The sequence below is a fragment of the Pagrus major genome, chromosome 24 (genome assembly GCF_040436345.1).
Source record: "Pagrus major chromosome 24, Pma_NU_1.0".
NCBI classification, from domain to species: domain Eukaryota; kingdom Metazoa; phylum Chordata; class Actinopteri; order Spariformes; family Sparidae; genus Pagrus; species Pagrus major.
The window spans coordinates 16,584,951-16,598,151 of record NC_133238.1 but is presented as its reverse complement, the minus strand read 5'-3'; the positions used below and the strand labels follow the sequence as shown (position 1 = coordinate 16,598,151).

At 35.5% G+C, this 13,201-nt stretch overlaps 1 protein-coding gene across 1 annotated transcript; it reads right to left on the bottom strand.

Annotated features, from left to right (window-relative positions):
- Window positions 1-4,651: 4,651 nt before the first annotated feature.
- gypc (glycophorin C (Gerbich blood group)) lies at window positions 4,652-9,667 on the bottom strand. Its single transcript, XM_073462281.1, has 4 exons — window positions 9,528-9,667; window positions 8,117-8,249; window positions 6,646-6,687; window positions 4,652-5,808 (listed from the first exon to the last, which is right to left on the bottom strand). The coding sequence occupies exons 2-4, from the start codon at window positions 8,235-8,237 to the stop codon at window positions 5,621-5,623; spliced, it is 351 nt and encodes a 116-aa protein (XP_073318382.1). The 5' UTR covers window positions 8,238-8,249; window positions 9,528-9,667; the 3' UTR covers window positions 4,652-5,620.
- Between the last annotated feature and the right edge of the window lie 3,534 nt (window positions 9,668-13,201).

Here is a 13,201-nt window from a genome sequence, read left to right as displayed (position 1 = left end):
GGTTTGTAAGAAAAGGAAGGTTGAAGTGATCCTTTATTTAAAAACTCTCTTGAAATGTCACAAATGTCTTTTTTGATGAGCCCCAGATGACATCACATCCTCAAACCTTCACGACTGAATCGGTTGATTACCAGCAACTCCAAAAACAACATATTTTACTGTCCCCACAACAACATGGCTGACGCAGCGTACTATCAACAAGCACTGGAATGTAACACAATGTAAGTACATTTACTTACTTTGCATAACTTTGAGGTAGTTGTACTTTGCTTGAGTATTTCAATGTTCTGCTTCTTTATACCTCCACTTTACTATTTGGAGGCATGTTGTACTTTTTACTCCACTACAGTTGTTTGATAGCTTTAGTTACTTTGCATTAAACCGCAGCTCCTCTACGTGCTTGTGTTGTTTACAGGCGCGTCCATCCCGGACCAATATGGCGGCGACGTTGACGCACGATCCGGCGGCTAATGGGGCATCTTCGTGTGTTTATCAGCGGCTTCCCTGACGTCCTCAGTCCCACATCGTCGCAGGTAAAAGTCACAAACAAAGACAAGGCTGTTAAACTCTTCGCTGACGGCAAGTCTGCGGACTCACCTGCGAGCTGAGGCGGCGGAGGCACCGCAGCTGGGCGGGGCAGCGCCGGGTGTACGGCCGCGCTTCACTGCGTGTTATCCGGCCCAGGCGTCTTCAGCAGGCCCCTGGTTAGAAGACCCGCGAGGAGAGAAGGTAAAGCGAGGTATATATCTGGTATATATAGTTATATATTATTTTTTAAATGTACTATTTATGAGAGCAAATGTCAAAATATGGGGATAAAAAAGACAAAATTATTAATTAAAAGGGAGAATTATGAGGTAAAAGTTCAAATTTGACAGTAGAAGTCAAAATTATGAGGTAAAAGTCAGAATTATGAGGTAAAAAGTTAATATTATGAGGTAAAAAGTTAATATTAAGAGGTGAAAGTCAGAATTAGGAGGTAAAAAGTTAATATTATGAGGTGAAAGTCAGAACTATGAGGTAAAAAGTTAATATTATGAGGTGAAAGTCAGAATTATGAGGTAAAAAGTTAATATTAAGAGGTGAAAGTCAGAATTATGAGGTAAAAAGTTAATATTAAGAGGTGAAAGTCAGAATTATGAGCTAAAAAGTTAATATTATGAGGTAAAAAGTTAATATTATGAGGTGAAAGTCAGAATTATGAGGTAAAAAGTTAATATTATGAGGTGAAAGTCAAAATTATGAGGTAAAAAGTTAATATTATGAGGTGAAAGTCAGAATTATGAGGTAAAAAGTTAATATTATGAGGTAAAAGTCAGAATTATGAGGTAAAAAGTTAATATTAAGAGGTGAAAGTCAGAATTATGAGGTAAAAAGTTAATATTATGAGGTGAAAGTCAGAATTATGAGGTAAAAAGTTAATATTATGAGGTGAAAGTCAGAATTATGAGGTAAAAAGTTAATATTAAGAGGTGAAAGTCAGAATTATGAGGTAAAAAGTTAATATTATGAGGTAGAAAGTCAGAATTATGAGATAAAAAGTTAATATTATGAGGTGAAAGTCAGAATTATGAGGTAAACAGTCAACATTAGTCTATTAGACAGATTAGTTTAAATGTTTAGTAATTTGGCATCTCTTAATGTCACTGTTATAATACCGAGCTGTGGTTGTAAATCTCCTTCTCGGTTTCATGTGTGTTGATTATTTGCAGCTTTTTACGAGCAGACTAACTCTCTGAACCACCAAACTGCCACATCATATTAATCACCCTGCCACCTGATCCACCACAGACGGCTCAGTGTTTGCTTTGGCTGAACATATGTGAAGAAATCAGCCAAACTGTGATTAGAGCGATACTCTGGCAGGCAGGCGGTGAGATGTTGGGAGGTTTAGGTGAAGCACCCTGAGCTAAACTGAAAACACATTCATCAAATTAGCTTCATTCAATGTTTAACCATTTCAGATATCCAAAAAATCAGGGAAGAATGAAGAAATTGACTTGTTTTCACTGACTGGTCAAGAAAAAAACACTTTATTTTTCATTAAATTAAAGGAAACAGCTGCTTGAAAAGAAGCTAGCTGCTAGCTAGCAAGGGAGCAGCTAGCTATGAGCTAACGTTTGTCCGTTTTAGCTTTAATGTTTTGTCTCTTGTTCTTTTTTGCCCACTCAGCTGTTAAAGGGCAGCCCTGGTGTGTGTGTGTGCGTGTGTGTGTGTGTGTGTGTGTGTGTGTGTGTGTGTGTGTGTGTGTGTGTTTGTGTGAGTGTGAGTGTGTTTAGTTTAAAGGCAGTTCATTAACGAGCGTCACGCGGTTTTAATTTGTAGGTTTTTATTAGCCGATAAACACAGACACATTATATTTACCCTGCCACTCAGGCTGTGTGTGTGTGTGTGTGTGTGTGTGTGTGTGATATTTAATGAAGTAACATGAGCACGTTGCTGTTCATGTAACAAACAGGATTACATGATACTGTATCTGAGATCAAATGACTTTTATTTATTCATTCACTTCTCTCTTCTTATGTGGAAGCCAGTTTCTGCCAGTTAAAGAAGATAAAAGGTAAAGTAAGCTTGATTAATACAAGGTAAGTCGTAATAATGAGATAGAAGGTCATAATTATGAGATACAAGTTATTATAATGAGATACAAGTTATTATAATGAGATAGAAAGTCACAATAATGAGATAGAAAGTCTTAATAATGAGATACAAGTTATTATAATGAGATAGAAAGTCATAATAATGAGATGGAAAGTCATAATAATGAGATACAAGTTATTATAATGAGATACAAAGTCATAATAATGAGATAGAAAGTCATAATAATGAGATACAAGTTATTATAATGAGATAGAAAGTCACAATAATGAGATAGAAAGTCTTAATAATGAGATACAAGTTATTATAATGAGATAGAAGTTATTATAATGAGATAGAAAGTCACAATAATGAGATACAAGTTATTATAATGAGATACAAGTTATTATAATGAGATAGAAAGTCACAATAATGAGATAGAAAGTCTTAATAATGAGATACAAGTTATTATAATGATATAGAAAGTCATTATAATGAGATACAAGTTATTATAATGAGGTAGAAAGTCACAATAATGAGATAGAAAGTCTTAATAATGAGATACAAGTTATTATAATGAGATAGAAAGTCATTATAATGAGATACAAGTTATTATAATGAGGTAGAAAGTCACAATAATGAGATAGAAAGTCTTAATAATGAGATACAAGTTATTATAATGAGATAGAAAGTCATAATAATGAGATGGAAAGTCATAATAATGAAATACAAGTTATTATAATGAGATACAAAGTCATAATAATGAGATAGAAAGTCATAATAATGAGATACAAGTTATTATAATGAGATAGAAAGTCACAATAATGAGATGGAAAGTCTTAATAATGAGATAGAAGTTATTATAATGAGATAGAAGTTATTATAATGAGATAGAAAGTCACAATAATGAGATAGAAAAGTCTTAATAATGAGATACAAGTTATTATAATGAGATAGAAAGTCATTATAATGAGATACAAGTTATTATAATGAGATAGAAAGTCATAATAATGAGATGGAAAGTCATAATAATGAAATACAAGTTATTATAATGAGATACAAAGTCATAATAATGAGATAGAAAGTCATAATAATGAGATACAAGTTATTATAATGAGATAGAAAGTCACAATAATGAGATAGAAAGTCTTAATAATGAGATACAAGTTATTATATTGAGATAGAAAGTCATTATAATGAGATACAAGTTATTATAATGAGGTAGAATGTCACAATAATGAGATAGAAAGTCATAATAATGAGATTCAAGTTATTATAATGAGATACAAGTTCTATCTCATAACTAAATTATCTCTTAATTATGATTTTTGTCTCATAATTTGACTTTACCACTGATCTTATTATCAAAGCTGAGCTAAGACACAGACTTCCAATCTTCTTGTGCCCATTTTTCTTCCCGTCTTTGTCCACTTCCTCTTTATTTTCTCCTGTTTAACTTTCTTCCCGATTCAAAGTTATTGATCATAGGTTTAATGATTGTTGAACTCAGCTTTCTGCTGTTTGGGGTGAAGCTTTGTTTTGGTCCAACAGCACCACCTGTAGGACACTGGTGCTACTACAGCCAGACAAGCTTTCACATATTGTTTGTTTTCTTGCTGTCAGACTTTGAGAAGCTGAAAATTAAAGTGATTAAATGAAGTCTGAATTTATGACAGAGAGTGTCATGTCTCACATTCATGTAATAATAAATGACTAAAGCTGTCAGATAAAAGTAATAATGGAGGAAAAAGTACATTATTGTCCTCTAAAATATAGAGAAAAAGTAGAAAGTGTCATGAAAAAGTACCTCAGATTCGTCCTTTAGTACAGTACTTGAGTAAATGTATATAGTTACATTGCACCAGTCATTTTGTATGTTAGAAGTGTGTTAAATGTTTTGAACACAGGTGTCTGTTTCCCCCAGATGAGGCCCTGAAACACACTGAAACGTCTGAATTTCTGATGAAAGCAGTGAATCTTCTTGACCACTAGATGGAGCCGTTTAAATGACGAAGCACCTTCATCACACTGACGCAGTAAAACCACACACAAATAATTAACTACATACGCTGTGTTAAAAAGTGTAAACTTTATTATTATGAATATTTAGTTATGAAACTACTCAACAAGAGATTTTAAGTAGACAAAGATTTAAAAAAAGAAATATGAAAACAGTAAAATTCACTATTTTTAACTGTAGAAAACAACAACAACAATCATTATTGCGGCTAATCATTCACTTCTTATTTTCTCTCTTTGGTGTTTTGGACCTTTAGAAGCCGTCTCACCTTCTATTATATCTTCTTTTCTTTCTATTTACTGAAAAACTACAAAAAAAGATGCTCTGATTGCATGAAAAAAAGTAAAAAACAGCATCACTGCCAGGCTGGAAAATCACCATCTAAACTGTCTTTAAACACGTAGTATTGATTCATAGCAGTGCGGTGTGTTAGTCACTGTTATGTGATGAAAATATGACAAACAACCAGGCTGGAAAATCACCGGCAGCCAACAGTTCAGATGCCGGTAAGTGTTTACCAGCGTCTCGCAGCCTCGTTGGCAGGATGTTTGTTTTGTTGTAAAATCAGATCGGTCTGGTGGACGAGTCACAGGTGGAGCTTTAAACAATGAGTCCAAACATTTCTCAACAAATTGGGAGGAAGTGGTTCTGAATTTAAAGGTTATTCTGCAAAAAAGTGTGTGATGATATGTAAAAAGCTGCACAAGTTTATTTTCAGGAGCTCTGAAGCCGTTTTAGGAGAATCAGAAAGTTAAAAACAAGTGCTGCAGATTCTCACAATTCACATTAAATACATGGTGAATCTTGTTTTTTTATCCAATGTCACTGAAATAAAACAGCCAGTGCTGCTTTCATGTCAAACATTTTCGTCTTTCTGATATTTGGCGGCGTCAATGTGCAAATTTGCTTTGTGCAGTTTTAGGAAAATTCATCACTTAAAGAAAAAAAGATTGAAACGATCTCCCTTCATGTCTCCTCAAAACTACAAACTCTTTAGTCCTCGACAGTTTCTTTGTTTGGTCTTTATTCCTCATCCTCGACCTTCAGAGGTTCTTTGCTTTGGAGCGCCGTGTCAGAGCCGACAGACTCGTCGTCGATGTCGGCGTCGTCGTCCATCTCGTTGGTGACGTATGAGCCTTTGTGTCTGGACAGACACCACAGCAGCACCGCTATTACACAGATCAGCAGCAGCAGCACGCCACCGACGATTCCTAGAGAGAAGACAGGAGAAAACATTAAACATGTTTTTACATCAAACAGCTCAAACTACAGAATCAAATTTAGATTTATGAGTCAAACAATAAAACAGTTGAAGTTTAAACCTCTGGACTCTGGATTTTTCCTCTGTTTCTGTGTATTTTGGTCAAATATTGAATTTCTACGCTCAAGTAATTGATAACTTTTCATTTAAATGATGCATTAAAACTTCTGCTGCTCGGAGTCTCTCTACCGAAACAAAACAAAAGACATCAGCTGCTCAGAACTGCCTGGATTCTGGATTAGATCCAGAACATCTGGAGTCTCATCAGATTCTGCTCTGATCCGGAGCTGTTTACCGACTTTTTTTTAATCTTTTATCTTCACTCCTGTTAATCAACCTGACTGCAGCAGTGAGCCATGTTATTTTGGCTTAAGAGAAACTCTGTAGAGGACAAGTTTTTAACCTTGTTAACCTGTCCACAGGGTTTTTATATGATACAAGACGCATCATTAGCACAATGCTGCTGGGAAACGAGCTGTATCCAGTTTCCCTCCTTTAAAAAATGGCATGGTCGATTTTTAGCTAAAAAGTTACCAAAGGACCAAACCTGAAAATTCATCAGAAATTGGTGCATTTTATTTTGAAAAATCGTGACGTCGCAGCCAAACTTACAGAGAAAAGGTCTGCAGCACTCATTTTCCAGATTTGTACCCCTAAACAGATGAGATCTGCCACAGAACTGAAGTTTAGGCCTGAAGCTGCTCCCTTTAATTCAAGTTGTTTTTCTTGTGTGTTTCATCCTTGACCTGATTTCACTGTTTGTCTCTCAGCTGTTAGCATCACTCACCTCCGATCAAGGCTGCAAAATCTCCATCGTCTGTGATGATACCTGAAATAAAACAATATATATATACATTAATCATTAATCATGTGCTATCCAGCTTTCTTAAATGCAAGAAACCCTTGAAAACGTCGGCCTGTAACGACGTCTGTACAGCCGGTCTTCATGCACTTTATTAATAATCTGAATGTGCAAAGTAGCTTCTAGGATTTTCTGTCTCGAGCCACCGTACCCGCTCAGTGTCAGCGAGGCGACACATGGCAGCTGATGTTTTTGTCTCGGCTCAGAATCCAGCCATGCATGGTATTCAAACACCCTGCGTCTATTTTAAAAGCCTCAGTGTGCAGAGACGACGTGACGGAGGCTGCTTTTACACTTCACGACTGAACGGGGATCGACTCTGCACTCAGTTTATCTTCACACAGATCCAACTAGTTAAAATGAAGGAAAGATGAGATGTTACGAGTTGTCGTTAAATGTGTTGGTTCTGTGATTTCTGTGGGTGAAGGAATCAGCCTGAGAGACATTAAATGAAAGCTTTGTTTCAGTTTAGTTTCCTTCTAAACGGTAAAAACAAAAATGTGATTCAGTGCTGAATAAAATCCAGATCTGCAGCTTGGCCCTCTTCGCCGTGGAAACGAGGGCCGGTGGGTATCAGTGTGTCGGCTCTTATCTCCACGGCGACAGACCCTGGAGGCGTCACACTCGCTCCTTCCCATGCTCCTCTCTGACACCAGGCTGATAAGACACTCCCTGCTGAACACCAGCGCCGGACCAACTCTTCAGACCCTTTTCTTCAGTTATATATCATAATATCACAAATATAAATAATACTCAGTGTCAAGTGAATGTCCTGCACTCAGAGGCAAACAACAGCTGGAGTTAGTTTATAGATGAAGATTTTTACAAAAACAAAAACAAAAACATGATTTAAATGTATAAAATATTAACAAGCCAACAGTATTTGAAGTAGCTCCACTGTATGGAGGACTCAAGCTGCCAAGATCAAAGTCATTAATGGTTCATAAGTCAGTATGAGGAAAAGTGCACACACACATAACTTGAATGAACGTAATCCTGATGAAACTATGGAAGACTGAAGCTGCCAAGATCATAAATAAATAAACGGCTCAATAAATAAATTACTATGCAGTTAAATGCACCGAAAATGCTATTAAAAGTAAATGTGACATCAGTGGATATTTATGATATATAAATTTGACCTGTTTTAAATGTATTTATTTACATATTTATTTTTGTATTCTTGTCTCTTTGCAACTTGCAAAATAAAACATACATGAATAAATAAATAAAAAAATACACTTTTTACATTTATTTTGCTTCACTTGTGTATTTTCCCTTCTATTTATTAACTTTCCCATCAAATTTTTCCCAATTTTTTCAATATATTATCTATGTATTTAAATTAAGAAATTAAATTAAATAATATTTGACACGATCACGCTCTTGTACGTACCCTTTGTCACTGTCTCGGTCACGACCTCAGTCACGACCTTATTCACGACCTCGGTCACGACATCAGTCCACCCTTTCCCAGGAAACGGAGTTTGAGGGGCAGGAGTCGTGGAAACCTCCATGATGACGTCAACCTGAGCAGAAACAATGAATAAACTGAATTATTAATGTCAGAATCAAATATTTAAAAAAATCAGTCATGTTTTTCTTTATGAAATCAATCTAAAATGTACTTTAAGTGTTGTTTAGTTATAATATTTGAGATAACTGGGGCGCAAATAAACATAATCATTGTTTCTACGGAAGACTAAAGATGCTAAAATCAAATACACATAAATAAATGTATAAACGGGATAATAAATAAATTATTATGCCATTAAATGCACCAATAATGACATTTGGATAAATGTAGGCATTAATTAATTTTATGAATGTCACATAAATTTATATTTTTGTTTTAATTTGCTTAACTAATGAAATCAATCAGTGGCTTTAAGTGATGTAAAGTTGTAAGATTTGAGGTTAAAGGGCCAAAAATATACATAGCCATTGGTACATATGGAGGATTAAAGCTGCCAAAATTAAAAATAAAGAAAGAAATTGCAAAATAAATAGCTTAATGTATGAGCCTTTAAATGCAAAAAAATGACATTTAAAGTAAATGTAAGCATTACATTTTTTATTTAATTGTATATTTATTTACTTATTTACTTACTTATTTCTTTTCAATGTTAAGTATTAACTGATTCAGTTAAATGTTTTTATTTCTGTTTTCTTTGGAACGTGCAAAAAAATACATAGAAAAATAAATAGAATTGAAAACAAATGAGGAAGTATGGAGGAAGAAATTACACATTTACTTATTTATTGAGACATTTTTTTTCTTTCTTTCTCTCTTTTTCATTTTGGCAGATTTAATCTCCCATATTTCATCCTTTAAACACTAACATGAAGAAGCAGCAGGATTTTGTTCATTCAACTTCTCTGTGAAGCATAAAAGTGATGATTTTTCTTGCAAAACTTTAAGAAAATAATTAAAGGACACCAGTTCTTCCACATAAAGGTGTCACTGTTTGTCTGCACAAGCCTCACGCCTTTCGAAACTATCTCAGAGCGTTAAGGTCATTTTAATCTGACTTTAATCTCTTCTGCTCAAACCTCCATATCACAAACTCAAGGTTCTGCAGCAGATTATCAAGTTTCTCAAGTCAAAATAAGCTCGCAAATGGATAAAATACATGCAGCAAAGTTAGATTTGGTCATGTTGCGTGACTCCTCCAGCAGCGTTTTCGAGATTATCGACTGATCACAGAACACGACGGATTTAAAAACAAAGCTGTAAATGTCAAAATATCACAAAACAGTTACAAAATGAAACAAAACGAGACTTGAAATCCCCCCAAATAACTCACCAGCTCTGAGAGTCTGCAGGCAGCTCTTCATTCACTGAGAACAAGAAGACGAAACACAACAGAGCATATGCTGGACGACACACACACACACACACACAGACACACACACACACACAGACACACACACACACACTCACAGATGGGTGTGGTGTCAGTCCCCAGGGTCGAGATCTGTTCCCCACCGTCCAATCACGAGGACGACTCCACCTCTCTGATGCTAAACAGCCTGCAGATGTCTGAAAGTGTGCAGCTGACAACGCCTCTTACATCATCTGTTAACACACTCACACACACTCTCACAGGATTGTGTGTGTGTGTGTGTGTGTGTGTCTGTGCACACACTGTTTAATGATTTTACCTCCAGTCTGTTAATTAACGTAGATCTACAGGAGTTGTGTCCTGTGTTAGTGGTGTCCTACGTTTCCCAGAATGCCTCAAAACAACCAGAGAAGTGTCAGAAAAGTGTTTTAGTGCGGCTGTTTCTCTTCCTTCGAACTCTGACGTCGTGAAACACTTCTGAGGCCAAAGTGAAACTTGGAAAGTCCTTTAAGCGCTGATACTGATACTAAACCTGACTTTTATTTTTATTACAGTTTGAGTTAACCTGTTCTAATTGTTTTCTTTTGAAAGGTTATGAGCTCATTTTTATTTCTGTCAGTGATCTAAGAGTTTGAACACACTGAATCTGTTTTTCTCGCCTTAATTTTTAATGCAAAAATCAGCCTGCAGATGAGCTGTAACTGCCTCTATTAGCTGGAAAACACAACAGGTCCACATCGTATAGTCTCACATGGTCTCAATTCAAATGTAATAACAATATCTCTGAAAATAAACACTTAATAGATGTTTCTCTGAGGGAAAATTCAGGCGCCTGGCAAAAACAATGCTACTTTGTGACCTCAGAATAACCCTGTCTGAGAGTAACAGGAGCAAAACGACCATTTGTTGGCTGTTGTAGGCTCTAGGGCGGGCGTGGAAGCATATATCTGTCAGTTTTTGTCATTTTGTCACAATTTAATCACAGAATACTGAGTTTTGGACCAAATATGTGACTGAAATGGATCTAGTGGACATTTGGGAATAAGAGAAGACAGTTTTTTGTTGCTGTTTGATGCACTTCGTACGTGCTAGTTTGTCAGTTTGTTTGTTTGTTTTTTTATTTGTCGATTGTACGTTGCTGATGTGGTTTTATCTTGAAATGGTTTGCATGAACAGAATCAAGAGAATCTAAGCTTTCTACCCATGTATGGTGTTGTTAGGTTCACCTTTCCCTCAGGACTGATATTCAAACAGGTGACTCTAATTGTCATGTTAATGAGTTCAGTGGGGAGAAGAATAATTAACCTCAGCAGCTCACACCTACAGCTTGTAAAAGATTAGATATTGGTGGTTTAAATGGTTGACACTGCAAAGAAACTCACTGGGAAGATCATAATGTTATTTTGGGATTGTTCTCACCAAACTGGACTTTCAGTTCACAGAAACAGTAGTAAATCAGTAAAAACAGGCAGTGACGGAGGACTTGGACTTGTCGCCAAAATTGTTTGCCGTTTGCAGTAGCCAACAGCGCTGAACTTAGGTTAAACATTAGCAGCAGTTAGCAGTTACTTTAGACAACCAGAGAATATATTCTCCATAAATATGATCCAGTTTCACCCAAATCACTGGATAAAGTTATACATTTGTGTTTTTGAACAGTAAACCGTGAGGCCCGTCCCCTAGAAACACTCGTATCCGGCAGCATCTTTCATTGTTAAATGTAACGCTAACAGTTTTGGACATTTTACACAACACAAAAGAAGCATTTTTAATCACTTAACTTTTCAAAGCTTTCTGTCTGAATGTTTAGTTTGTGGTTTTATGCATTCAGTTTTGAGTTAGGAATGAAAATTCTCATCCAGAGTCTGCAGAAAATTAGAAATCTAGTATCTCTCATGTCACTCATCCAACCATAAAGAGTGTCACTGATAGAAAACAACAAACAGTTGCTTCACGGTTGAGGAACTTCAGAAACAAAGAATAAATTAGTTGATTCTCACAATTTTTGGGAAAACAAACAAGTTCGTCGTCTAACATCAAGAGAATTCATGCAGTAAACACGTTTTCTTTTGAAAACTAGGATGTTAATCATCAACCATGTTTTCTCGTGTGATTGCGTGTGATGAACGCGTTTAAAGAGCACGTGTTAGCTTTTCCTCCTTCTCCGTGAATCATCTGACTGTCTGACTGATCACCTGCCAGGTCGCACAAAAACAAACTCAAGACTCACACATTGATAATTTAATTCGTTTCATGTCATCAACATCCAAACAAACCAGTGCTCAACATTTCAAAATACACATCATCAAACAAACTCAGTGCTCCAACGGATTTTAAACCTATCATGTGTTTTCTTTGTGTGAAGAGTTACACATAGTGAAATAATAGTTTTATTCTAGCAGGTTGAACTGGATCGGCCACTAAATCCTAATATTTTACGATTATTTTTAGCAGTCAGCTAGACATGACTCAAATAACTGTAGATTACTTGTATACATCTACCTCAATGGGAAGTAAAAGGAGCTTCTAAACAAGAAACAAACTAAACAACTTGTCAGCCACTTAAACAAGCCCAGTGTTAGCCCGTGACATCCAAAACCTACCAACAGATAATCATTTTACAGTTTAAATCAGATTATGGTTCAGCTAGCGACAACAACAAAAACAAACTATGTTACCGTAAAGTGACGTACAGTAATTTGAAGTAAACTACATTTCTTCTAAGTTTCCAAAGTGGCTGCTAGGTTAGCTAAAACTCACAAGCCATTTTGAAAATTTTACTAGCCAATCAAATGCGTTTTAAGTGACGACCAACTTTTAAGTGACTTTCAACATTTGAAGTTTGTTTGAAAATTTGGTCAACTCCTAAATTGTTGCCTCCAAAGTGGCTTCTAGGCTGTGTTAAACTCACGAGCCATTTTGAAACTTTTACTAGCCAATCAAATGTGTTTAAAAGACAACCAACCTTCAAGTTACTTTAGTATTTGAAAGTGAACTAGATGTTTTTTTAAATTTTGTCTGAAAAGTTGGCGTCGAGATTGGCTAACAACTCACGAGCCATTTTGAAACTTTTACTAGCCAATCAAATGTTTTTTAAATGATGGCCAACTAACAAGTCACTTTCAGTATTTGATCATCAACTAGGTTTTTAAAAATGTCGTCTGAAAAGTTGGTCAACTCCTAAATTGTCACTTGAAGTAGTTTCTAGATTAGCTAAAAGTCACAAGCCATTTAGAAAATTTTACGAGCCAAACTGTTTTTTGAATGACTATCAACTACGAGTCATTTTGAATTATGACAGTCGACTAGATTTTTAAAACTTCAGTCTGAAAAGCAAATCCTAAATTTTCATATCCGAATTGGATTCTAGATTAACTAAGAATCAAGCTTTTTGAAACTTTTACTAGCCAATTAAATATTTTGTAAATGAACACAGACAAACTTCAGGGCACTTTCAATATTTTTCAACCAAGGTGCCTCTAAGTAGTCGTCTGTCAAAAATCACTAGCCACATCTGAAATATACTAATCACAATATTTTAAACAACAGTTTCAAAAAAGTACAACTTTAGTGGCTGTTAAGACATTCAGAAGAACCTTATATTAATGATTGCCTACTTTTTTAACTTGGTAGTC